Source organism: Hibiscus syriacus, unplaced genomic scaffold (genome assembly GCF_006381635.1).
Source record: "Hibiscus syriacus cultivar Baekdansim isolate YM2019G1 unplaced genomic scaffold, ASM638163v2 tig00112496_pilon, whole genome shotgun sequence".
NCBI lineage: Eukaryota > Viridiplantae > Streptophyta > Magnoliopsida > Malvales > Malvaceae > Hibiscus > Hibiscus syriacus.
In genome coordinates this window covers 346,373-371,359 of record NW_024063346.1, presented here as the reverse complement: position 1 = coordinate 371,359, position 24,987 = coordinate 346,373, and the positions used below count along the sequence as shown (strand labels likewise).

The 24,987-nt window shown below is 33.3% G+C and overlaps 2 protein-coding genes, 1 long non-coding RNA gene and 1 pseudogene across 4 annotated transcripts in view; 2 read left to right on the top strand and 2 right to left on the bottom strand.

Annotated features, from left to right (window-relative positions):
* Positions 1-2,527: 2,527 nt before the first annotated feature.
* Positions 2,528-24,987, top strand: part of LOC120180433 — a 22,618-nt gene continuing 158 nt past the window's right edge. The window contains exons 1-2 of the long non-coding RNA XR_005521683.1: positions 2,528-2,539; positions 5,738-5,753. This is a non-coding gene — a long non-coding RNA (uncharacterized LOC120180433). The remainder of the gene's footprint in view (positions 2,540-5,737; positions 5,754-24,987) is intronic.
* On the bottom strand, positions 18,384-23,443 carry LOC120180429 (60S ribosomal protein L3-like). 2 transcript variants are annotated; one of them, XM_039185753.1, is made up of 7 exons: positions 23,336-23,443; positions 22,950-23,044; positions 22,706-22,816; positions 22,222-22,526; positions 21,672-22,081; positions 21,267-21,541; positions 18,384-18,403 (listed from the first exon to the last, which is right to left on the bottom strand). In XM_039185753.1, the coding sequence occupies exons 2-6, from the start codon at positions 23,032-23,034 to the stop codon at positions 21,283-21,285; spliced, it is 1,170 nt and encodes a 389-aa protein (XP_039041684.1). In that variant the 5' UTR covers positions 23,035-23,044; positions 23,336-23,443; the 3' UTR covers positions 18,384-18,403; positions 21,267-21,282. The 2 variants fall into 2 exon arrangements, with proteins under 2 accessions (XP_039041684.1, XP_039041683.1); XM_039185752.1 differs by lacking the exon at positions 18,384-18,403 and having other exon boundaries at positions 21,129-21,541.
* Positions 19,317-20,859, top strand: LOC120180428 (annotated as a pseudogene).
* LOC120180431 (basic transcription factor 3-like) overlaps positions 24,411-24,987 on the bottom strand; it is a 2,213-nt gene continuing 1,636 nt past the window's right edge. The window contains exons 5-6 of the mRNA XM_039185755.1: positions 24,908-24,946; positions 24,411-24,816 (exon numbers count right to left, since the gene is read on the bottom strand). Coding sequence (XP_039041686.1) covers positions 24,653-24,816; positions 24,908-24,946 — 203 coding nt within the window. The 3' untranslated portion in view covers positions 24,411-24,652. The remainder of the gene's footprint in view (positions 24,817-24,907; positions 24,947-24,987) is intronic.

The window sequence follows — 24,987 nt, the reverse complement described above, 5'->3', positions numbered from 1 at the left end:
ATAAATATTTTGTATCTGGTCTATCAAAAAACTTTATTATTTGATTCGATTTATTATTTAACAAAAATAGATTTGATGTATTTCAATAAGATTATTTAAAATATATATATAATCAGTGATGATAAAAGATCTTGTTTGTTAAAAAAATATTTGACAAGATCAATATTATCTTTTAAAGTTTACTTATTTGGAAACTAAAGGGTTTTTTTAATAATAAACCAGCTATTTGATGAATAATTTTTTATAAATTAAAATGAAAAAAGACTTATAATTTTAATTGTTTATAATTTTTGGATAGTTTTTATTATATTATTCGAAAGAGAATTTTTATTATTTTGTATAAATTAACTTATTTAAGAAATACCAGAAATGTTTAATTATGAGATTTGTGAGCAGTGTTTACAATGAGGGTTTTGAGGAAAAGAATAACTGAGATAATATTATGTGGAAGAGTACCTGTAATTAGTATATGTAGTTAAATTGAAGATTTATGTCTTTTGTATTAAGAATATTATAATGTATTTCTCTTTGATAAAGTTCTGTCAAAATAAAATAGTTATTTATTTGAAATGTATAAATAAATTTTCTTATTTATGCTTTAATTTTCCAAATAATTTACTATTATTAATTTAAATATTGTTCGATACAACTGCATTAACATGTTTTAAACTGAAATATCAGTATACTTAGTTTTGAAATAAGGGGATGTAAAGAAATTGGCTGGAGAGCAAGAAATTTGGATAAATTTCTATGCTCAACTTTACCATCCCATGCATTAAAAGAGCTATCATTGAATACTAACATATGTGCACGTCTTCCCCTATAAACCAACTTCTACGATATTAGCACTATATAAAAGGTGAACAATCTCAGATCGTGTTACTATATAACATTCGTTTAATTAAGAGAGAACAAATGTTATAATAATTTATTAATACTATTTTGAAGTGGAGTTGTTGTAGTCCTTGTTACGTTTCATTTTACTCATACAAAGATAATCTAGTTTGATTTTAGAAAAAAAGAAGGTAACCCTGGTTTGTTTAGTCATCTCACTTGCCCAGATAGGAGGTATGATAGTGAACTGATATAATAGGCTCTAGGCTGGCCTATTTATAAATTCTACCTCTAAACCTATCCACCCGTCCACGTTGTATGATATTAAGGACACATGACATATAATAGGACCTAATTTCTTTTGAGAGGGGAATGGACATTCCTAGCTCTTTCTCCTGTTCTTTTTCTTCCCTCTCTCCTAGGAGGAGGTAGAATTTGAGCCCCATTTTCGATCAGCATTTTTTTCCAGCAATTATCTGATAAAATTAGAAAAGACAAACCACCATTGACTAACGTCTTTGTATTTTCCTCCAACAATCTTTCGTTCAAACTTAAAGAAAACAAACCACGAGCAAACACCACTAGTTTCCATCTCACTAGCTTAACTTCAACATATATATTATAATTTATCACTACAAGTACTTATTTGAATAATCACAATCAATATACATCATAAATAACTATTATAAACACTAATTCCTTAATTACTAATTCATTTTAAATTAATTCGTACATAATTTATATACAATCGAACTCAATTTTAAAACTTGAAAAAAAATCTATTTACTAACTCTTTCAACGCCTTACTCACATATCGTACGCGCTTTTTTCCTTTTTTAAAAACAAAAACTACAGTATGTTGAAGGATTAGCTTACATAAATGGGGCATCGAACTTGTAGTTTGGACAAATATAGTCTCCCCAGTGTGCATTTAATCAATTTCTTTGAATAACCACCTTAAATGGTTCCCTTGTAGCCAAAGGCATATTTGGTATATGAATAATTTAATTTTCACCTTTGTTTTGTTGTTGATGCACTGATTTCCCCACCACGTTGCACGTCATATTAAGGATGGTACTGGGGAAATCAAAACGAATATTTAAACTGCACGTGGTAAGATCTGTAGGGGATTATAGAATATTTTTAGCAAAAAAGATGAAAATTATTGAAGCATGCTTTGGCGACTATCTTTCTCCTTTATTTTAAACAGCTCGGAAATGATGAATTTTGGACACCATCCTCATATTTAATACATTAACCTAACATGCTCAGCTTTGAAGTTATCGCTCTCGCCACCGATATCATCTTTCTTCGTTGGTTTAATCTTTATCATTCACTGGCGATGAAAGATGATACCAATGGTGACGGCGGTGGCGACGACAACAGCAGAAGAGCTTAAAAGCTATGAAAATAAATTTGGGTTTATAAAATTTTCAAATTAATATTTGATCTAATTATAATTAAAATAAGATTATAAAATCTAATGTTTTATAAATATTATATTTTAATTAAATTACATTCAGAATTTTAACTAATTTATAATTATACATTTAATACTTTTAATTTAACGTTTTATAAATTAATTTAATAATAATTACCATTAACGATACTTATCCGTATTCGTCAAACGTGACAATATAATCTGTCGGAACCTTCTTTCGGATGGGCCCGAAATTGGGCTTCGACTTAGGAAAATGGATTAGAAGTCGCCACTGATCATTTATTTTAAACAAAATGGGTTAACCAAATACCTTATTTCTTACCCGATCTGCGTCTTTCCAAAGGTGTGTCGGATTCGGGAGTCAGTTACAATCAAGGAAGGGTTAGCACCCTTGAACTGCCCTTTCGGTACTATATAATTTCCAGTTGTCTTAATTTAAGATAATGATAACTTTAAATATAAAGGTAAAATAACGAACCAAATTATTTACCTTTGACGAATTGAAATTGTACCCTCAAAAGAAGAAAGTTAGATTTAATTAAACAAATATAAAGGAAGAATAAGGTAAAGAAAAATAGAAATGAAAAAAATAAAAAGGAAGATAATAGTAAATATATACAATAAGATGCTAAAAAAATAGAAGCATGAAAATATAAACCAAAGGTAAAATATTCATATACACATATATATATAAATGATAAAATAAAAAAATATGTAAAATAATAGCATATATTAAATAAAACAAACAAACAAAATAAATAATAATACTAAATAAGTAAATATTAGGAAAAATATTAATAATAGTCGAGAAATAAAATAATGAAATAAAATATAATAAAAAATAAAAATTAGTAAAAATAGAGAAATAAAAAAATATATAAAAGGAAATAAATGTATATATACATATGATGACAGTGGGGGTTAATTTGAAATAAGAGTAAAAATCAGGGGCTAATTTGAAAAGAAATTGGGTTTTAAGGTTGAATTTGGGATCAAAATAACACACATTTAAAACCGGAGGTACTAAAAATTAGATTTCCCCATTTTTCTTTAAAACACGCGCTCGGGTCGGGTCAGTATATAAGCCAAAGTCATGGCTTAACTCTCATTTCTCTCCTCTCACGAAAACAAAGCCCCCCATCTTTTATGTTTTGCTCTGAACTGTTCTTCCAAAACGAAGAACAATGATTGGTTCTTGATGAACCCAGTATCCGGCCACCGTGTGCCACCTCACCGCCGCCGTTAATCGGCGAAAAAAAAATCATTTTTTAAAAATAATTTTTGAAAGCTTTACGAAAACCTTTTTTAAAAAAACACTTCATTTTTCAGAAATACATGGCCTCGGGGAGGGATTACGAGAGCAAAACCTCCTCCCCTGAATCCTCGACCGATTGGGTTTCTGTCGTTTTCGAGCCAAACCACAAGCGCAAATCAACATGCAAGGGCAACACGAATGAAAAAGGTAAACAAATATACCTTTCGTTTATTTTTTTTCGAAAAACTTTTACAAAACGCCTCAAATGCTCTGTGTATTTCCGTAGTATATCTCGGATTGTGCGTATTTGCTTCTGTATTTTCCTAGTATTTTCGTGCGTAAACTATCTGGTCCTATCGTGTGTGTAACTCTCTGTTTGCTAGTAATCTCCTCCTAATATCCGTGTCCGTGAATGTTCTAGCTACATGAGATTTATAGCCTAGGATTTTAGAGTTTGATTCCTATTAGAACTCTAATTCTGTTATTTGTTGGTGATGTCCCTTGCACCGGAGATCTCGGGGCTGTTGGAGATGAGTCGTACGGCCGGGAAACTCGGAGAGTAAGGCGAGGGAAAGTCTCTTTGGCTGCTGCGGCGCTAGCTGAAACGAGTGGTAGGGTTAGGGTTGTAAAACCCTAACTAATTTGGATTGAGGTTAGACCGGTTTGGGTAGGCCAAATGAAATTTTGGGTCTGATACAGAAATGAGACAAATGTAAAATGTATTAGTTTAATAAAATAATGATAATATTTATACAATATATATATATATATATATATATATATATATATATAATATATGTTTATTTTGGTCATAAAAAGTGTGTCTATAGCTGCCCCTCTTTGCCCATAGTCGTGTAACGGGGATAGGGCAAAGATTAAAAGACGCTTTTCGTTTACATCGAATATCCTTTGTCGTAGAGTTGAGACCCGATATTAGGAATGGTTTGTCAATTTGAACTGAAATATGAAATGACTCAATCGTCGTGAGGTTGAGTCGAAACTGGAAAATTCTGAGCACGAAATCCTTCGTTGTGAAGTGGAAATCGAACTCAAAGCTTTGACTAGTAGCTCCTGGATCGTCTTATGGCTTAAGATACTTCGTCGTGAAGGTGAAACTTGTCCTGAAGATTTCGGTGTTGTTGTGTTACAGATGACTCATTCATCGTGAAGTTGGGTTAATCTGTTGGAATTGAAGCCGCAGTTTAGAATGTTGCTTCTCGTTGCCAAATTGTAGTCAACTTCAATTTTATTCTTGGTTTAAAGACCTTGGTTTAAACATTCGACTGGAAAATAATTCTTTGACTCCACCATGTGGTCGATAGGTCTTCGAGATGAATGAAATCAAACTTGAAAAGTTTTCGCTAACACATAGCTTTTCTCGACTTAAGTTATGTTGTCGGAAAACCTTGATTGTAACCGAACAGTAGTGATTAATGTGTCATCAAGCTGGATGGAATCGACCTTGACAATTTTGTTGGCAGATAACCCTTCTTGCCTTGAGCTATGCTATAAATTTGATTTGCCTCTGATTTGAATGACATGATTCAGATGATGCTTCAAGAGAAGTTATCTCAAAAGAGACAGAATTCGTTTCAAGGGAAACGATCTCAAAGATATTTTTTGTTTCATGAGAAACGGTCTCAAGATAAACAAAATTTTGTTTCAAGGGAAATAAATTCAAAGATTTTGTGTTTCAAGAGAAACTATCTCAAGGAAGACAGAACTTGTTTCAAGGGAAATAGATTCAAAAATTTTGTTTCAAAGGAAATAGATTCAAAGATTTTGTTTCAAGGGAAACTGTTTCAATAGAGATAAAATTTTTAAGAGAAAATGTCTTAAAAGAGACAAAATTTGTTTTAAAATAATCTGTCTCAAGGGAGACGAAATTTGTTTCAAGGAAAACAGATTCAAAGATTTTGTTTCAAGAGAAGTTGTCTCAGGAGAGACAAAATTTTTAAGAGAAATTGTCTCAAGATAGAAAAAAATTGCTTTAAAAGAAACTGTCTCAAGGGAGACGAAATTTGTTTAAAGGAAAATAGATTCAAAGATTTTGTTTCAAGGGAAACTGTCTCAAGAGAGACAAAATTTGTTTTAAGAGAAAATGTCTCAAGAGAGACAAAATTTGTTTTAAAAGAAACTGTCTCAAGAGAGACAAAACTTTGTTTTGAGTAACTTAGTCTTGAGCGAGACGACCCCTTTGTTTCGAGAGAAACAATCTCAAAGGTGATCGATAATCTGCTTGTTTATGCATGTTAAAGAAATCCTTTCAGAAGCTTTAATCATTGACTTAAGGAAGTCAAATCTATGGATGACATGTTTGTTGTGACACTAAATCACTTCATCGGGCATGATATTCTTCTTCATGAATTTGAAATCGTGGATGGCTCATTCGCTGCGAAATTGAGCTTTTAATTGGATATCATTCGTCGTGAAGTTGAAATCCAATGAATGTTACTGGTGAGCACGATTCCCTTCGTCGTGAAGTTGAAACCGTGGATGGCACCTTCGCTGTAAAGTTTGAGCCTTGAATAGGACCTTCTTCGTGAAGTTGAAATCTAATGAATGTTGCTGGTGAGCACGATTCCCTTCGTCGTGAAGTTGAAATCGTGAATGACCTCTTCGTTGTGAAGTTGAAACCATGAATGGCCCCTTCGTTGTGAAGTTGAGCCTTGAATTGGATATCCTTCGTCGTGAAGTTGAAATCCAATGAATGTTGATGGTGAGCATGATATCCTTCATCGTGAAGTTGAAATCTAAGCTTGTATTGTTTCGAGTCCAATATTGTAACATCCTCAATACCGGGTTAGTGACTAAATTGTAAAATTTTAGAATTTGGGGATAAAAGTAGAAAAGTCGAATTGTTCAATGATTTATGTGGAGATATTTCCTGAAAGTTATTAGTAATTATTAAATGAGATTAAGGGCAAAATGGTCTTTGTTATCTAAAGATAATTATCTTATCTCTTTATTAAGAGATAAGCTTGTGGGGAGAGTTATCTGGAAAACTCTTATCCCTTCTTCCTCCTCCTCCTCCACGTGAGAGCTCAAGCAAAGGTAAGATTTCTTGTTGTTGATTATTAGCTGAAATTTAAGGTTGAGTTTTGATTATTAGGTGATAATTAAACATAAGAAGAGCTTAAATTATCTTGAAACAATAAGATGAAAAGAATATAGGTAATTAAAAAAAGAGAAGAATAAGAGAAATCTTGAAAGAGGGTTCTTTAATGAGATTTTAGAGTGAATTTGACTTGTCATCAATCTAATTAACATGTATGAAGTGTTAAATTGGATTTGTAACATGTTAAAATTTGGGTATGATTCTTGAATTTCTTAAGGAGAATAGGATATGGAGGTTAAAGAAGTGATTATTGAGTATAAATGAGTGAAAATATGTATATGTAAGATAGAAATATGAAAGGGTATGAAATATGAAGCATTTGAGTTGAATTAAATGGATTTTTGGGCTTAAAATACAAATTATGGGCAATTTGTATCGATGCACATTGAAAGTGCATCGATGCACTCTTTAAAGAAGAAACATCGAATGCAATTGGTGCATCGATGCATAAGGAGTGCATCGATGCATCCCTTTAAAAATGAAAACATCGAAGGTAATTTGTGTATCGATGCATGGGTAGTGCATCGATGCACATGTTAAAGAATGCATCGATGCACTTCAAGGGGAAATTGAAATAGACATTTCTTTTGGTTTAAGAAATGATAGATTAGTGTATATCAATTGGATACTGATATATATCAATGTATGATTATATAGATATCGAGCACGAACAAGCCCGTGTCAATTGGCAAGTTAAGATTCGATCGAAAGAGATGAAAATCATAAAGTGTATTGGAACGTAGTGAGGCCAAGGTGAGTGCACATTAGATAGTGTATTATGTATTAATGGAAATAAGACTTGTGACAAGTCTATTTCCTATAGTATAATGCATGAATTCATTAATATGAGCATATGTTTGACATGTTATGTGTGTGTTATTGATTGTTACATATGTTAATGATATGAGTGAATAAATGTTTATATGATACATATTAATTGTCCATGATATATGCACACATGATAATATGATATAAGTTAAATTATATAATATGATACATAACTATGAGATAAGTGAAGAAATGTATATATGATAGAGATTATGTATGTGATAAATGAATGATATGAAAAGTGACATGAACTACGTGAAAAGAAGCTACATGATTACAGGTACATGTGAAAGAAGTTATGAGTTTATAAGAACATGTGATATGAATGTGTATATGTGATACTTGAAAGTGAATCATATTATTATATAAATATGAGAAATGATATGATAAAAGCTATGAGCATATGAGATATGACTATGTGAAACGATATAAAAGAGAATGCCCATGAAAGTGTTAGGAGACCTAGAGGTATATTTGGCATGCCAAGAGTCGAGAGTCTACGCGGTCCTTCGGGACATAGTGGTATTTTGGGATATAGTGGTCCTTTGGGACATATGTGTTATATGTAGTCCTTTGGGACATCTACGTGGTCCTTCAGGATAAATTCTACGCCCCCCTAATGGGAATTATACGAGTTGTGGTGACAGCATAGTGTACAACCTCAATAGACTCACATATCTACAGTTCTCACATGTGTACATGGGCTAATAAAGAGATAATTGTGAAATCAATGTATGTGATATATGTATATGAATTTCATGATATGATATATGTGTGATATGGGTTATTGTATCTGTTACATGAATATATGTTGATGTATATATGAGTGAGTATAAATGACTTATATATGATGATATAAGAATTTGTTATAAGTTATAGAATATGAATGTAAGAGATCATATGAATAAGAAATAAGAGATATGAAGTATAATAGTATAGGAGCAAGATAAAAACATAAATGATGACATGTATGTAATTGTTATATGAAAAGCATATGAGTGAGATGATTTGATATGATGTGTATGATATGATAATAATAGTTGTTTCTGTATGATTACAAGTTAGAGTTTACGTTATATATTTATTCGCATCACTAAGTCATAGACTTAGCTTGTGAGTGTTTCACACGCAGGTTCTTACAAGCTTATGGATTGTTGAGGTGTAAGTCAGGTCAGCATTTTTCCTTACAAAGTTTCAGATCAGAAAATAGATAATTTAAATGTATTTTATGGTATAAAAGTCTAGTTGGCATGTATTTAAAAGATTTGAATTGTATAAGCTCTGAATAGTTCTGTAAACGTTTTGAATAAGTTATATGTTATAAAAGTTTTTAAATTACTCACTATTTTATACAAGTAAATGTTTTAAAAAGTCAATATGGCACCTCATACTCGGATCCAGATCGGATTCGGGTTGGGAGTGTTATATTTAATGGTATCAGAACCCTCTTTCAAGATTTCACTTTTTCCTCTCTTTTCTTTAAATCCCTCTATTCTCTTCATCTTATTGTTTCAAGATAATTTAAGCTCTTCTTATGTTTAATTATCACCTAATAATCAAAACTCAACCTTAAATTTCAGCTAATAATCAATAACAAGAAATCTTACCTTTGCTTGAGCTCTCACATAGAGGAGAAGAAGAAAGGATAAGAGTTTTCCATATAACTCTCCCCACAAGCTTATCTCTTAATAAAGAGATCAGATAATTATCTTTAGATTACAAAGACCATTTTGCCCTTAATATCCTTTAATAATTACTAATAACTTCAAGAAAATATCTCCACATAAATCATTGAACTATTCAACTTTTCTACTTTTATCCCCAAATTTTGAAATTTTACAATTTAGTCACTAACCCGGTATTGAGGATGTTACAAATATCCTTCACCGTGAAGTTGAAATTGTCTCTGAATGAAACTAGGAAACCCCTTCGTCGTGAAGTTGAGCTTTGAATTGGATATCATTCGTCGTGAAGTTGAAATCCAATCTTGTGTAGATGGGCACGATATCCTTCGTTATGAAGTTGAAATCGTGGATCTGTGGGTACGATATCCTCCGTCGTGGAGTTGAAATCGTGGATGGCCCATTCGTCGTGAAGTTGAGCCTTGACTTGAATATCCTTCTTCGTGAAGTTGAAATCCAAGTATTGTATGTTGCTTTGAGTTAGATATCCTTCGTCGTGAAGTTGAAATCCAATCTCGAGAAAGTTGGTTTTGAGTGGAGTTGAAATCCTGTTTCAAACAAATTGTGTCGATTTGAGTTCAATATATTTTGCTGTGAAGTTGAAATTGACTCTGAACAAGACTCGGAAAGTTGTTTTGTCGTCAGACAGTCGCCCCTTCGCTGTGAGGTCGAGCAATCACCATCAACTTTTGAATGTGCTTTTGATCCGAGTATCTTTCGTTTTGAAGTTTAAACTTAACTCAAAAAACTACAAAAATTATGTATGCTAAAATGATCAATGCGATACTCTTAAGTATGTCTAAGATGCATGCAATATGAATTAGTTCTGTTTTATCTCTTGGATGAGGCCTCATTTTTGTCTACTGGTCTTGTCCTTGGAATCGACCATGTCCCATTTTCTTCTCAGGTTATTGGTAATGACACAAGTTCTATCTGATCTCTCGGACTGATTATCTTGTGAAATGCTCAAAATCTGGCATTGTTCGTTCTTTTTTCAAGAGAGGCAAAATGAGCCTTAACACCTTCCAGAACCTTTCACATTTGCGATTGTCCTGTTTGAATTTTTTTCTCATTTCTCTTATCTCAGGAAGGAAGAAAAAAGATATAAAAATGCAAGAATTCTGTAAAGCATTGCCTCTTAATTCAGGCTCGCAATCAAATCGAATCAAATTATAAGCATGAGTTCAAAGAATATCAAATGAATCAATAGCTCTTTTAATGCTTTCAGAGTTATAGCTATTTGACAAATATTCAAGTGGATGAGTTGGCTTTAGGTTGACCTAATGTTTCAGCCATAAAAAATGTTATTTTTTGTCATTGCAACATGTTTTTCCTTTGGCTTGGCATTTCAATTGGATGCGGACAAAAATGACGCAACTAGCATTATCAATTACTAGACACTCTATTTCGGTTCTCTGAAATCTTCCATTTGTTTAAGCTTCGTAGGCTCCTCTAACAAAGGTAGTGCAGAAATGTCGGTCTAAAAATGAAATTCATGAGTACTCGTGTAAAGTTGACTATAACAGGTGTTCTTCAACTCCCTTAGTCCATCATTACCGAAAATTTCTTGCTTAGATAAATTTGATTTAATTTGTCGTTATCTGGCTAGCTGAATCCATAAAGCCATGGCATTTAACCAATTGCTTTAGAGAGACAACTTAACATTATAATCACTTTTATCAAGTTAACTGAAGGGTTCATCTCATCATAAAGTCTTCGGCCGGACAATAGCAGTGGAGCTAACACCGAATTGCCAAGTGTTCGAGCAATATCATGGTTTGAATGTAATCTATTCATAAGGCTAGGGCTTTCAAGTTTCCCCTATAACCAATTGCCTTAGTGGAATAACTCAGATTTACGGATTTAATTTCTTAAGATTGTCAAGAAGAACTTGTTATAGTCTAGGTGTTGTTGAAAGTCAATGAATCTCATCTTTAGAGTTCAATTTCCCAGCAATTGACCTAAACTGTATTCACCTACTCGACTATTCCATCTGTGAAGAATATTATCATCATTGAACGTCTTTAACAAAAAGTATAGTAATGTCATATGCAAAAGATGCCTCATGTTGTCCGCACATATACACATCTAAATACCAAGCCTTATGAAAGGAAAAAGCTATATTGGTTATTTGTAAAAGAATGGTACAATGTTTGAGCGTAACTTCTGGATAAGGTCAAAGTCCTTTGTTGTATTCGCTTGTCAAAGATCTGTAACTCTGAATCATTTACAGAGTTTTTTAATTCAGTTGATATTAAAAAAAATTCAAGTTGTAAATTTGATGCAATGCTCAACATAAATTCATTTAAATATCCACATAAAAAGAAATATGTCAAAGTTCAAAAGCAAGTTACAAAAGAAATCTGAGAAAGTTTAAAAAACAAGTCCAAACAGGATGCTGCAAAATGGAATAAATCCTCATTAGGATGCCCCATTATTTTCAAAATGTCGAGGATTAGGGCATTCATCTGTACTTACTCCCTATCTTTCAACCGTTTCACTTGTCGAGGCTCCTTTTGATGTACCCTCAGATGCACAAATTTCTACTCCGGGAGTATCCTTGCTTTTATCATAAAATTCCCGCTCTTTTCCGTTTGAACGAGTACTATGTGGATTAGTGTGTCCAACTTTTGTTAGTTAATGTGAATGCAATGAAAAAAAGAAAAATTATGCAAAATATGCAAGAATGCATGATGCATGAAATATTCGAGGCATTGATCCAAAAAATGTGTATGTTATTATAACTAATCCTCATTGGGGACAAAAGTGTTACGTCTTAAGAGACAAAAAACATTTTAAATGTATAGACCCAAACAGCTTTCGGACTAGTTGATTCATCTTCAGTGTTCTTCTATCACTGGTTGAATGTCATGTCGAACTATTCCGACTCCTCGGGATAAACTGTGCAAGTGACGAGCTGCTTGCCCCAAAAAAGTCTTGAAATACTGCGCCTCCGACTTTCACTCTCTACTGAGCTTGTTCCTAACGAAAATGTCATTGGAGTCCTCCATCGATAGGAACTATCCGAAACTTGCTTCGTGAATTTGTCAATAGTGGTCTCCAGCTTAGCTAGGGTTTCGTCATCTTGTTCTTGTTGTCTTTGAAGGGATTCTTCAGGTCAGTAACCTTCTTCTTGTATGCCCTTCCAAATTTTTTGCCAACTTAAAAAGTTGACTTTTGGTGTGCTCGGTGTAAATCCCGGACCCTTCTAAACTGGACTTTTGTGTTTTTCACCTCTTGTATTATAACCCCTTTGTCCATTAATGTGAATTATTTACGTTTAACAAACACGTTTTTGGTAGATCAACACCTCTTTTAAATGATGCGAATGATGAAAATAAAATAAAAAAGAACAAAAATGAAAAAGTTAGTGAGGTAAATCAAAACAATAATAAAAATAAAAATCTACCCCACATGATATCTACCCCACATGCTTATTATTCCTACCCGGACATGATCTTTATCCCGTATGCTAATTTCAAACGAATCCTAACCGCATATTTGTCTAGTTCGCATGCTTTGAACAGAAAGTAAAGCAGGAAATAATTCAGAAATCCTAGGGTTGGAATGAGGTTTTGGGGTGGGCTCTAATTCCCTGCACTCTCCCGGTTTAGGTTCTAAAGAGTGTACTCGAGTTCTCCTTGCTGGTGCCCCCTTGGGCTTGCCAGACCCTTAGTCCTAAGCCTATTACAAGCTTATGTGGACTAAGTTAAACTTGAGAGAAAACATTCCCTTATGCACGCACGGTGAATAAATTCACACGAAGACATAATGTATATGAATCCCGAAGGTTACTTGCTAGGCCCATACGGAGAATAAATTCACACGAAGGCATCACTTTCGCCCTCACTTAAAACGTTTTGGAGCTCGGATATAGAGCTACATATGACAATTTTGAAAAATCTGAAATCATTGAAAAAACGTCAGTACAACTATTTACTCGAAAATATAATCAAAAGTAAGTAATAAGGATTGAAATGTTACCTTAAAATTTAAACTTACCCTTTTCGTTAAAAAGACAACTGGAAATTACCTTAGCCTGACTCACTTACATGTGTCCCCAGTGGAGTCGCCAAGCTGTCGGAACCTCCTTTCGGGTGGGCTCAGAATTGGGCTTCAACTTAGGAAAATGGACTAGGAGTTACCATTGATAATTTATTTTAAACAAAATGGGTTGACCGGATACCTTATTTCTTATCAGATCTGCGTCTTTCCAATGGTGTGTCGGATTCGGGAGTCGGTTATAGTTAAGGAAGGGTTAGCACCCTTGAACTGCCCTTTCGGTACTATATAATTTCCAGTTGTCTTAATTTAAGAGAATGGTAACTTTAAATAAAAAGGTAAAACAACGAGCCAAATTATTTACCTTTGACGAATTTAAAATTGTACCCTCAAAAGAAGAATGTTAGATTTAATTAAACAAATATAAAGGAAGAATAAGGGTAAAGAAAAATAGAAATGAAAAAAATAAAAAGAAGATAATAGTAAATATATACAATAAGATGCTAAAAAAATAGAAGCATGAAAATATAAACCAAATGTAAAATATACATATATATATATATATATATATATAAATGTTGAAATAAAAAAATATGTAAAATAATAGCATATATTAAATAAAACAAATAAATAAAATAAATAATAATACTAAATAAGTAAATATTAGGAAAAAAATTAATAATAGTCGAGAAATAAAATAATGAAATAACTATAATAAAAAATAAAAAATTAGTAAAAATAGAGAAATAATATATATATATAAAAGGAAATAAATGTATATATACGTGTGATGACAGTGGGGGTTAATTTGAAATAAGAGTAAAAATCATGGGCTAATTTAAAAAGAAATTGGGTTTTATGGTCGAATTTGGGATCAAAATAACACACATTTGAAACCGGAGGGACTAAAAATCAGATTTTCCCATTTTTCTTTGAAAACACACAGATCCCCTAGGGGATCCGGTCGGGTCGAGTCAGGCCGGGTCAGTATATAAGCCAAAGTCATGGCTTAACTCTCATTTCTCTCCTCTCACGAAAACAAAGCCCCCCTCTTTTATGTTTTGCTCTGAACTGTTCTTCCAAAATGAAGAACAATGCCTGGGTTCTTGATGAACCCAGTATCCGGCCACCGTGTGCCACCTCGTCACCGCCGTTGATCAGCGCCGGCCGCCGGTTATCGACGGTAAAAAAAAATCATTTTTTTAAATAATTTTTGAAAGCTTTAGGAAAACCTTTTTTAAAAAAACACTTCATTTTTCAGAAATACATGGCCTCGGGGAGGGATTACGAGAGCAAAACCTCCTCCCCTGAATCCTCGGCCGAATGGGTTTCTATCGTTTTCGAGCCAAACCGCAAGCGCAAATCAACATGCAAGGGCAACACGAATGAAAAAGGTAAACAAATATACCTTTCGTTTATTTCTTTTCCAAAAAGATTTTACAAAACGCCTCAAATGCTCTGTGTATTTTCGTAGTATATCTCGGATTGTGCGTATTTGCTTCTATATTTCCTAGTGTTTTCATGCGTAAACTCTCTGGTCCTATCGTGTGTGTAACTCTCTGTTTGCTAGTAATCTCCTCTAATATTCGTGTCCGTGAATATTCTAGTTACATGAGATTTATAGCCTAGGATTTTAGAGTTTGATTCCTATTAGAACTCTAATTCTGTTATTTGTTGGTGATGTCCCTTGCGCCAGAGATCTCGGGACTATTGGAGATGAGTCGTACGATCGAGAAACTCGGAGAGGAAGGCGAGGGAAAGTCTCCTTGGCTGCTGCGGTGCTAGCTAGAACGAGTGATAGGGTTAGGGTTAGAAAACCCTAATTGATTTGGGTTGAGGTTAGACCGGTTTGGGTGCTCCTGCTGGGCCAAATGAAATTTTGGGCCTGATACAGAAATAAGACAAATGTAAAATGTATTAGTCTAATAAAATAATAATAATATTTATACAATATATATATATATAATATAATATATAAATATATGTTTATTTTGGTCATAAAATGTGTGTCTACATAATCCTTATCAAAATCATTAAAAAATCAATGGATAAACAAATAATACTTTTGCTATTGAAGAGGTGGACTAAAACGCCCGTGCTTAGCTTAGAGTACAGTTTAAAAAGCAAGTAAATGCTAAATTTACAATTTTTATTATTAAAAAAGAAAGGTTTGATGAGATTTTTCTTTTCAACTGATATTGGGATTGGGAAATATTTTCCAAAATTCACATCCAAATATTCTGTTAAAAATATTAATTTCTTAAATTAAATAAAGTAATGTGAAACTGAGGTCCCGAATCTTAATGCCTACGTAATGGATCAATAAAGGTGTTCAAAAGTAGAATTATGGACATAGATGGAATTGTATCTGATTTTTTTTAATTATTATCTATATTTAATATTTTTTATTAAAAGTATATTTCTACTTTTTAAAATTTATAAGTTTATCTTCTAATATAAATTTTGTATCCTCTTTAGTTATAAATATTATTTTTATATAATTTGTAGTTTCTATATCATTTATATTTGTTTAATTCACCCGTTAGATTTATTATTTTATTTTATTTTTTTAAAAACTAAAAATAACTAACTATTTAGTCTAATAAAATAATGGGATCTTGAATGTTGACATGACCTACCACTTTTCATATCTTCTAGAAAAATGATGGGATTTTGAGGCTTGAAAATAAGTTAGATGCATGACCATGTCATTTGTAGGATAGTTTCAGACATGTGATTCAATGATAAATCCTTGTCGAATAAATTCAGTAAGACCAATCTTGGTTGAATATACATCAAATGTCAAAGATAAGATGATGGAGCGGTGCCGTTGGACAAATCTCATACACATAAATAGCAATGTGGTGATTTTAAAGAGTATGTTTTTTTTCCTTCTTTTATTCGTGAAGATCTATTTGAAAATGAGTGGGGATGATGCTGGTAGTACACATTTTAGTTTAATTTTTTTTATATTTTAGATATTTTTTATTAAAAAATTATTTTCAGTTTTAGTTTGTCTCTTCTCAATATTTTATGAGTTTGTTTCATCTAGCATAAAATCTTACGTTCATCTTTAGTTTGGGTGCATTAGATTTCAACTCCCCCTTCATGTGGGACACAAATGCTTTCTTTTTCTAATTGGAGTGTAGAGTTTAAGTCTTCCTCCTCATTTGTCAATAATTTTATGAAAATCTTTTCAACTAGGAACGATTTTAACAAAAGTTATAAAAATTATGTAAAATCCTTGAATAAATTTTAAATAACATTATTTTCATAAATTTTTTCAAACAATAATATTCCACTTTTTTTCCTTTAATTTCATTGCATCTGAAGACAATCACTTGCCTGTCGCATTCAGGCCCTACCAACTTGTCTTTAATTTAGACCACGTTGTTCCTGAACAGGGGGTCCTTTGGTGAGAGATGCTATCCCAGGCCTAACACCTTCATCCTTCTAATGTTTTTGGTTTCCGAAAATTGTGTATATTTGGAATTCCAAATATCGAATAATATCATTTTAATAGATAAAAATTATGGTTACGCTTTTTAAATTATTTGTATTATTCAATTAAAATGATATATATTATTTGAAAAGCAAGTGGATGGATGCTTAAGGGGGCAATCCCACTTCTACAGTGAAACCGGTTTAAGATGGAGTCAAATAATCATTGCCCGGCGCTGCCTTCTTATTGGGCCATTTCATATTTTCACTGAAAGTTAAGACTCACACGCAAACAAGCACGCACGCACATTAGTTTTAAGGCTTTATCGACTCCCGAAATTTCGGTATGAAAAAGGTTCAAGAAAATAAAGGAATGGAAGATATGGTCCTCATCTTCGGCACCGCCAAAGTGAAGTTGATAGCGCCACGTAACGCCGAGATTGTTGCAGGGGTCCCTGAAAGTACAGAAACGAGTAACATGTGCTCCAAAAAGATAGTCGACCAATTTGGTTATTTATTTATTTATTTATGTTTTGTCCTTTCTTTGTCTTGTCCTGATGCAATGCACTTGGACCCACTAAATCTTACAGGGATGAGCCGAGTTTCTATTTACTTGTACAAAAGGAAATGATGGAGAGGAGCAGATAACAACACAAATGGCGAATTTGCAAAGGTCCTACACAACTACTACTACTACTACTACTACTAGTAGAGTGAAAGATGCAACAAAGTTCCGGACCATTATCTGAACCAAACTCTTTTGATTAAGCAAAGATTGTCAAGCTTGTAAAGCATGATACGGCTGGTGGTGTTGGGAGAAGAGAGCATTTGTGAATGATGAGCTGACAGATGCCGTCCTTATCAAAATATTCTCCGCACGCAAAACTCAACATCTATCCATTGGTGGGATATCAGAAACATGATTCAACCAAAAGTAGAAAGAAAATAGCTTGTTTGGACTTCGAATCCAAGGCCTAAATAAACTACTCCAGAGTTCAACCTAGGACTATTGACTTGTGCCAATCAACTAATCTACACCAATAAAACCTACTTCGTCTTCGAGGATTTTCAAATATAACGGCTTTTAATTTACCAATCCACTGAGTTTCAAGACTCGGTCATCTTCAACAAAAAGCTGTCTAACATATGAATTTAGACTACACAAACAACATCAAGGGGGTTATTTTTAAATATAAACATTATAATTATACATAAATTTTGATTAAATATATATATATATATATATATATATATATATATATATATATATATATATATATATATATTCATTTGGTGTAACGATACACATAATTTTTTTATTCAATTATTCGTATTTTAAAAAATTATTTTCAAATTGAATAAACGTATTTAATCGTGTATGTAATTTTTAAGCATAAAATAATATTAAGCCAGGTAATAATTTTTAAAAATAATTGAATCAAAATTTTATATATACAATTGTACAAAATCAAAATTCATATATATGCTTACATGTTTAACTAAATTTCTTTTTTAATTTTAATATTATTTTTATTGAACTTTTAATCCAGCTCAAATTATGGTCAAAATAGCATAATTTAATTAGGGAAATTTTATTCTTGTCTCTATCTTCCACCCTTTATCTTTTCTTCATGTTCCTACATACATAAATAAATAGAGGTTGCCATTAGTCATCTCATTCCCATATCGAGTTTATATCACAAATATACATTTAAAAAACATCTAAATTTATATAATATTTTAAAATTATAATATAATAATTATACAAATCAAATTAAAACAGAATCCACAACCAAAGTTCCATGTTCAAATACAGCAATAATGATCCTGGTTGGGCTTTCTTTTGTACCTCGACAGAAGTTTTGCCCAAATTAACACTAAAATCGTTTTGTTACCTAATTCCGTGAAAGCACATCTTAATTTCTGACATGACTCAACCGTTTATTTAATTCTTCTAATATTTTATGATGCATTTGGTGCACAAAATAAAAGATTACTTCCACGAATACAATTTTAACACGTAAAATTATTTATTATATTATATTATTTAAATTATTTGATAAGAATATAAAATTGTATAGAAGTAAATTTTATTAAATTGTTCTTGTAATATTTTCTTTAATTTTAAAATTTCATAAAATTATTTCTATTACATTATCTAAATTTGTATAAAAACTTTATATTTAACATAGTATTAATATGATTTGTATATTAAACAATGTTCTAAAAAATTACATAAGTAAATATCTTATATTTGTTTTTGTCGTAATATATAATGAAAACTTAAAATTAATTTTTTAGTGATTAAAAATATATGTTTAAGTCATTAAAATTTTATTTTAGAGTTGAAAACTCACTCTTAGATGATGATCAAACTTTCTAGCAAGTATCAATAATAATATCATTTTTTTAGCTCCTAAAGAATGCGAAAGTAAAACAATCTCAAAATTTTAAGTTTTAACCTGTTCACTATTAAATTAAATTTGAGTATATATGAACAACTTATGATAATTCCATTGTCATACACTTACGAACCAACCTCTCGTATAAAATATAAGATAAACTTCCTATTTCACCACTCATATATTCTCATGTTTCTGTTTTTTATTTTTACATATGAAAGTATTAGTCAATTTGAGAATGGATACTTATTGAGACTGTAGTTGAAGGCAATAGAATAAGAGTTGCTCAATCTTTCTAATATATATTGGCACAATCTGAAGAATTCCGAACAAGAATCACAATCATCATGGAAATATTAGCTTATCTTCGGTTCCTGATCTTACCGGTTGCTCTGCTGTTTGTGGTTCTTTTCTATTCCAGCAAAAACACCAAGCTTCCACGAAACTGGCCTCTACTCGGGATGTTGCCGGCAATCGTTAGCAACTCTGATCGGCTTCTCGACAAGAGAACTGAGATTCTCGAAAGCAACGGGGGCACATTTCTCTTCAAGGGACCTTGGTTTGCCAATATGAACATTTTATTCACCTGCAACCCTGCCAACGTGCACCACATCATGAGCGAAAATTTGTCGGCCTATGCCAAAGGTGCCGAGTGGGAAAAAAATTTCGATGTTTTCGGAGGAACCATTTTAAATTCCGATTTTGAGCAGTGGAAGAATCACAGGTTCTTTATTAGAGGATTCTTAAGTCACCAGAGATTCCAGCAACTGATGTCAAAGATTTTCCAGGATAGCATGGGAGAGTTGATCCAGACCCTTGATCGTCTCTCGAGCCAAGAGGTTCCAGTTGATTTTCAGCATTTGTTGAGCAAGCACATGTTTCATATTGCTTGCAGAATGGCTACTGGTTATGATCCTAGTTGTTTCGGTATCGATTCCCATGAAAGTCGCTTCTCAGATGCCATATCTGATGCTTTTGAAGCAATATTTGCTCGGCATCTTCTTCCAGAAAGTGTTTGGAGATTACAAAAATGACTTGGGGTCGGAAAAGAAAAGAAGCTAAATGATGCTAGGGTAACTCTGTATCAGTTATTCTCACAGTACATATCACTAAAGCGAAAAAAACTGAGCAATAGAGCAACAATGGAGGATGTCGAGGTTGATTTCAATGTGCTTGAGCTTCACATGATCGGACACAAGCTCGTAGAACCATTGTCGATCTCTGAGGAAGTAATAAAAGACAACGTCTTAGGTATCATGTTTGCCACTCATGACACCACAAGCACGGTCCTCACTTGGTTCTTTTGGCTTCTGACGAAACACCCCGAGGTTGAAACCAAAATCAGACAAGAAATTAAAAAGCTTTCGCATGGGACAACGAAACCAGTAACATTCGACGCCGATGAGTTAAATGGTTTACCTCCACGCGACTCTATGTGAAACGTTGAGGCTGATTCCTTTCCTTGGAAGAACTCCGCTCCATGATGACACCCTTCCCAACGGGCATCAGACCGATAACAAAACAATGGTTATAATCCCATCATATGCGATGGGAAGGATGGCATCAATATGGGGAGAGGATTGCCATGAATTCAAGCCAGAGAGATGGATCAAAGATGGAGGGATCAAACATGAACCACCTCACAAGTTCTCTGTGTTCAACACCGGGCCAAGGGTCTGCGTCGGGTAGGATATTGCTTTCAACGTGATGAAGGCCACTGCAATGGCCATCATAAAAATTTACCAAGTCAAAATGGTGGAAAACCACATAGCGACTCCTAAGCTTAGTACCATTCTTCATATGGAGCACGGTTTACGGGTTAGTGTTGGGAAGAGATGCGGCCGATCAGTATTAGAATATAGTAATAATAAACTATTGTAGCGTCAATAGTTTGTTTGACGGGTTGCCTAGGTTTGGAATAAGATGGTAGAAATTGAGTGAATGTATAAAATAGTAAAATTTGGAGACGACCGTTACCCCTTGTGTTACATGCATAAAATAACTAGTCTTGCATTTATATAAATTCCGTGATTAAATTCTAGCACGCAAGGGAATATGATCAAATTGCAATCATAGCAACAAAGAACAGCAAATAAAAATGTGCATTCATCTGTTGAAAATCCTCTGCACTTAAAACGTTATCCACTCCAGATTGAGAAAACAAAAGAAACCCAACTGTTCGGTTTCAAAAAGGAAATGAAAGACGATATAAACTAAGCTTGGGCTGAAACAAAACTTAAACATATGATAACCCAAAATTCCGGATCAGTTCTGAAAACTTAAGCCTTGAGTCGACCATAGAATTTCTGTTTTTCCTGTGTTGTCTGGAAGCGTCCGTGCCCGAACTTTGAGGAGGTGTCGATGAACTTGAGTTTTATTTCCTCCAGGGCAACACGAGATGTCTGGTTAATAAGAGACTGACGAAGTGTAACCACCCTCTTCTTAGGTCCGACACAGCCTCCTTTGATCATCAGGTAATCACTCTTCACAACACCATAGTGAGGGAAGCCACCGATAGGGGTAATATCTTTTTCGGTCCTGAATAGTAGGCCACAAATTCAACAATGGTATTAAAGCAAATCTCCAGACACCTTCATAACAACTCTAATCTGAAGGGGGTATATATTTTAGGTATAATCTACGGAGCTAAACAGACAAACGGACTAACCTGTCATAATCGGTTATGGCAGAGTGGGTCTCATCACCAACCTTGCCAACCCTGTAGACCTTCTTGTTCATCTCCGTACGATGGTGGTATCCATTCTGACCTGCCCTGGCAACTGTAAAGGAGACTCTAGCAGGATGCCAGGCACCAATACAAGCAACCTTACGCAGACCTCTGTGGGTCTTGCGGGGAAGACGTGTGACACCCCAACGAGTGACAACGCCTTCGTAACCTTTACCCTTTGTGACACCAATGATATCAATCATTTCATCCTTCTGGAAAACAGCATCAATGGGGACTTGCTTCTCAAAGAACTTGTAGGCAAAATCAACCTTGTCGGCAATAGTTCCACCATTGACTTGGATCTCCATTAGGTGTGCCTTCTTCTGCTTCAATCCCTTCATTTTCCTAATCTGCAATGTACTTGGTCAGAAAATTGTCCACCTTGAAACATGTTCAATAAAGAATTGCAATATGAAAACCATGAACAAGAAATGAACAATTGAAAAGTGCAGATATAAGAAAACAATATTAAGTCGGAAATTGTTATAACCTGAGTGTGGGCCAAGACCCTAATAACAGTTGCATATTTCTTCATCTTTTCCAACTGAGCCTGGATGCTCTTCTTCCCATCTTCACTTTCATATTGCTTTGAGTACTTGACAAAAGCCTTCTTCTTGGACTTGCACCAGTGTTTGTAGAACCGACGTTTGACTTCCTCGCTCAGATGCTGAGCCCAGACGGTGTTCAAGGATCGGAGGCCCCGTGGTGTCTTTACATATCCAACAACCCCAACAATCACCATAGGAGGGGTTTCAATGATAGTAACAGCCTCACATGTCTCCTTCTTGTGGAGCTCTATACGGAAATAAAGGATACAAAATCAACTAAAATTCCGATAAAATTGAAAGATGAATAGACCATTATATAAATGTAATTCAATCAAAGAATCCCAATGCACTTCCAGGTAAAAGAAAACTGCATTTCAAGCAAACAATAAAAATAATTGTGGAGTTACTTGATGAAAACAAACTTACTAGATCCAGGTTTTTCGACCTCTCTGACAATGTGAGTCATACCAGCCTTGTACCCCAAAAAGGCAGTGAGCTTGCAAGGTTTGCTGGGGTCATCCTTTGGGAATGCCTTCACTGCACCAGAAGAAAACAACAGCATCAGATAAGAACACAATAGGTACATATCAGTTTCAAAACTATAATTTCTATAGCTACATCATCATCATACTATTATTGTCAGATAAACAAAAAAAATGAAAGCGAATACCTTTTCCTCTCTGGCGAGAAGCTCGCTTCCTTGGAAGGAATCCAAGGGAACCATGCCTTGGGTGCTCAAATTTCCTGTGAGACATTCTTCCTCTCCTTCACCCCAAAATAAAAACATAACCAAAAATAAATATAAATGTATAAAAAAAACCAATGTTCTTCTTATAGATCTATACTCTATATTAAAAAGAGAGAGGGAGAGAGGGAGAGAGAGAGAGAGAACAGGAAGTGTTGATTACCTACAACTCAATCAAAGAATTTACAATGTGATACAAATTCAAGAAAAAATGAGAAGATAGTTTATTTATCTTTCATTTCACACATTTTCTATCGATAAGAAACTAAAAAAGAGAAAGAAAGAGAGAGAAGAAGTGAGTTGGGAGTCACCTGTGGTTGCTACTCTTGCTTGCTGGATGCGGCAGCTCTCAATCCCAAGTTGCTGAATCAATAAAACCCTAGTTTCTGTTTCTTATAACATAGGTTAATACCCGCTTTGTTGGGCTTTTCTTCAGTAATTAATTAATTTAAAATTATAATTATCTCAAAATTAATAATAATACACTTTTTAATTATTTATACTCTATATAATTTATAATATATGTATATGTATATGTATATATTGTTATTGTTATAAAAATAGTTAACTATTTAAAAATATTCAATATATAATATTTTTATATATAAGGAATTATATTACATAAATTTTAAATTCAAAATAATCACTTGATTCAGAAGTATTAACATAAAAAAATTAATTATTACATACGATTTAAAAGTGTTGTTATAAAAAAATTTAAAAAAATAGTTGTTATAATATAAAACATTAATACAAATTTAAACTTGAAATTAGAAATATAGGTAAAAATTCAAGTAAAAGTTATTATACTAATATGTAGATATATCAAGATATTCTCAAATACAACTTGTTATTATAAAATTAAAAAACGACATAAATAGGTTACAACCGAAAATCTTATTAAAATCATAATATTTTAACTTGCACACGGTGACATTTTAAATTAAACAAAATATTATCTTCTTCTTAACATTTTCGGTTGTAACTGAAATTATTACAAATTATATAATTTTTCAATTATAAATCCCAAGCAAGACTCGCTGCAATATAACTTTTTGTTTATTACAATCGAAAATATTACATTTGTATACATTTTAGGTTGAGCAAGATACATTTTAGGTTAAAAATCACTTTAAATTAGAGATTTAAGACGTCAAACAGCAGAACTACCTGACATACCAGTTTGACACAAAGCGTTAGCAAAATTAAAAAAAAAATCAATTTTAGTATTCAATTTCAAAGAAACAAAAGCAAAGTGAGAAAGAGATGCTGAAAATAACTTGGGTAAAATATTGTAACAGCAGTAACCAGACTGCTCCCTTCACCGACATTTTCCGCTGTAAAACCGGGCATTTTAGTTATTGTGCTAAAGCCAATCCTAAACAATGTTAGCAAACCAAGCATCAAAGACAGTACAGTGTGGCTGCCCTTTGAGCATCGAGGATAATCATTAGCAAATAGCAACGGACAAAAAATAAAGAACCCCTACCAATTGCAGTCTATGCAGCAATTGCAGGAATTCTAGAAACATGAACCAAAACATTAGACTACAAAGGGAGTGCACCAACTAGAACAACAGAGGAAAGAAAAACATGTAAAATGGCACAACAAAAGTCCCTCTAATATCACTATTTAGCAGCTTCTCCTTCTTCTGCTGCAGCTTCAAAGGTCTCACCCGGCACAAGTACTGGTACCTCATCATCATCCTCTTCCTGAGCACCACCGTCAGCAGCAGGCGCCTGCTTCCGGAATTGTTCTGCCAATTTCTTCAAGTTCTCCAAGTTATCTGGCCCTATAAGTTTGAGGACAAGGGTCAAAATTTTACACCAATTTGCAATCGAGAAGCAATAATAAAATCGACAGCAGAGCCAAGAGTACAATACCCAATTGGTTGATGATTCCAGGGAGAATATCCTGCAATTCTGAAATAGGGGAAAAAGCACATGTCAAGATAACAAAGCAA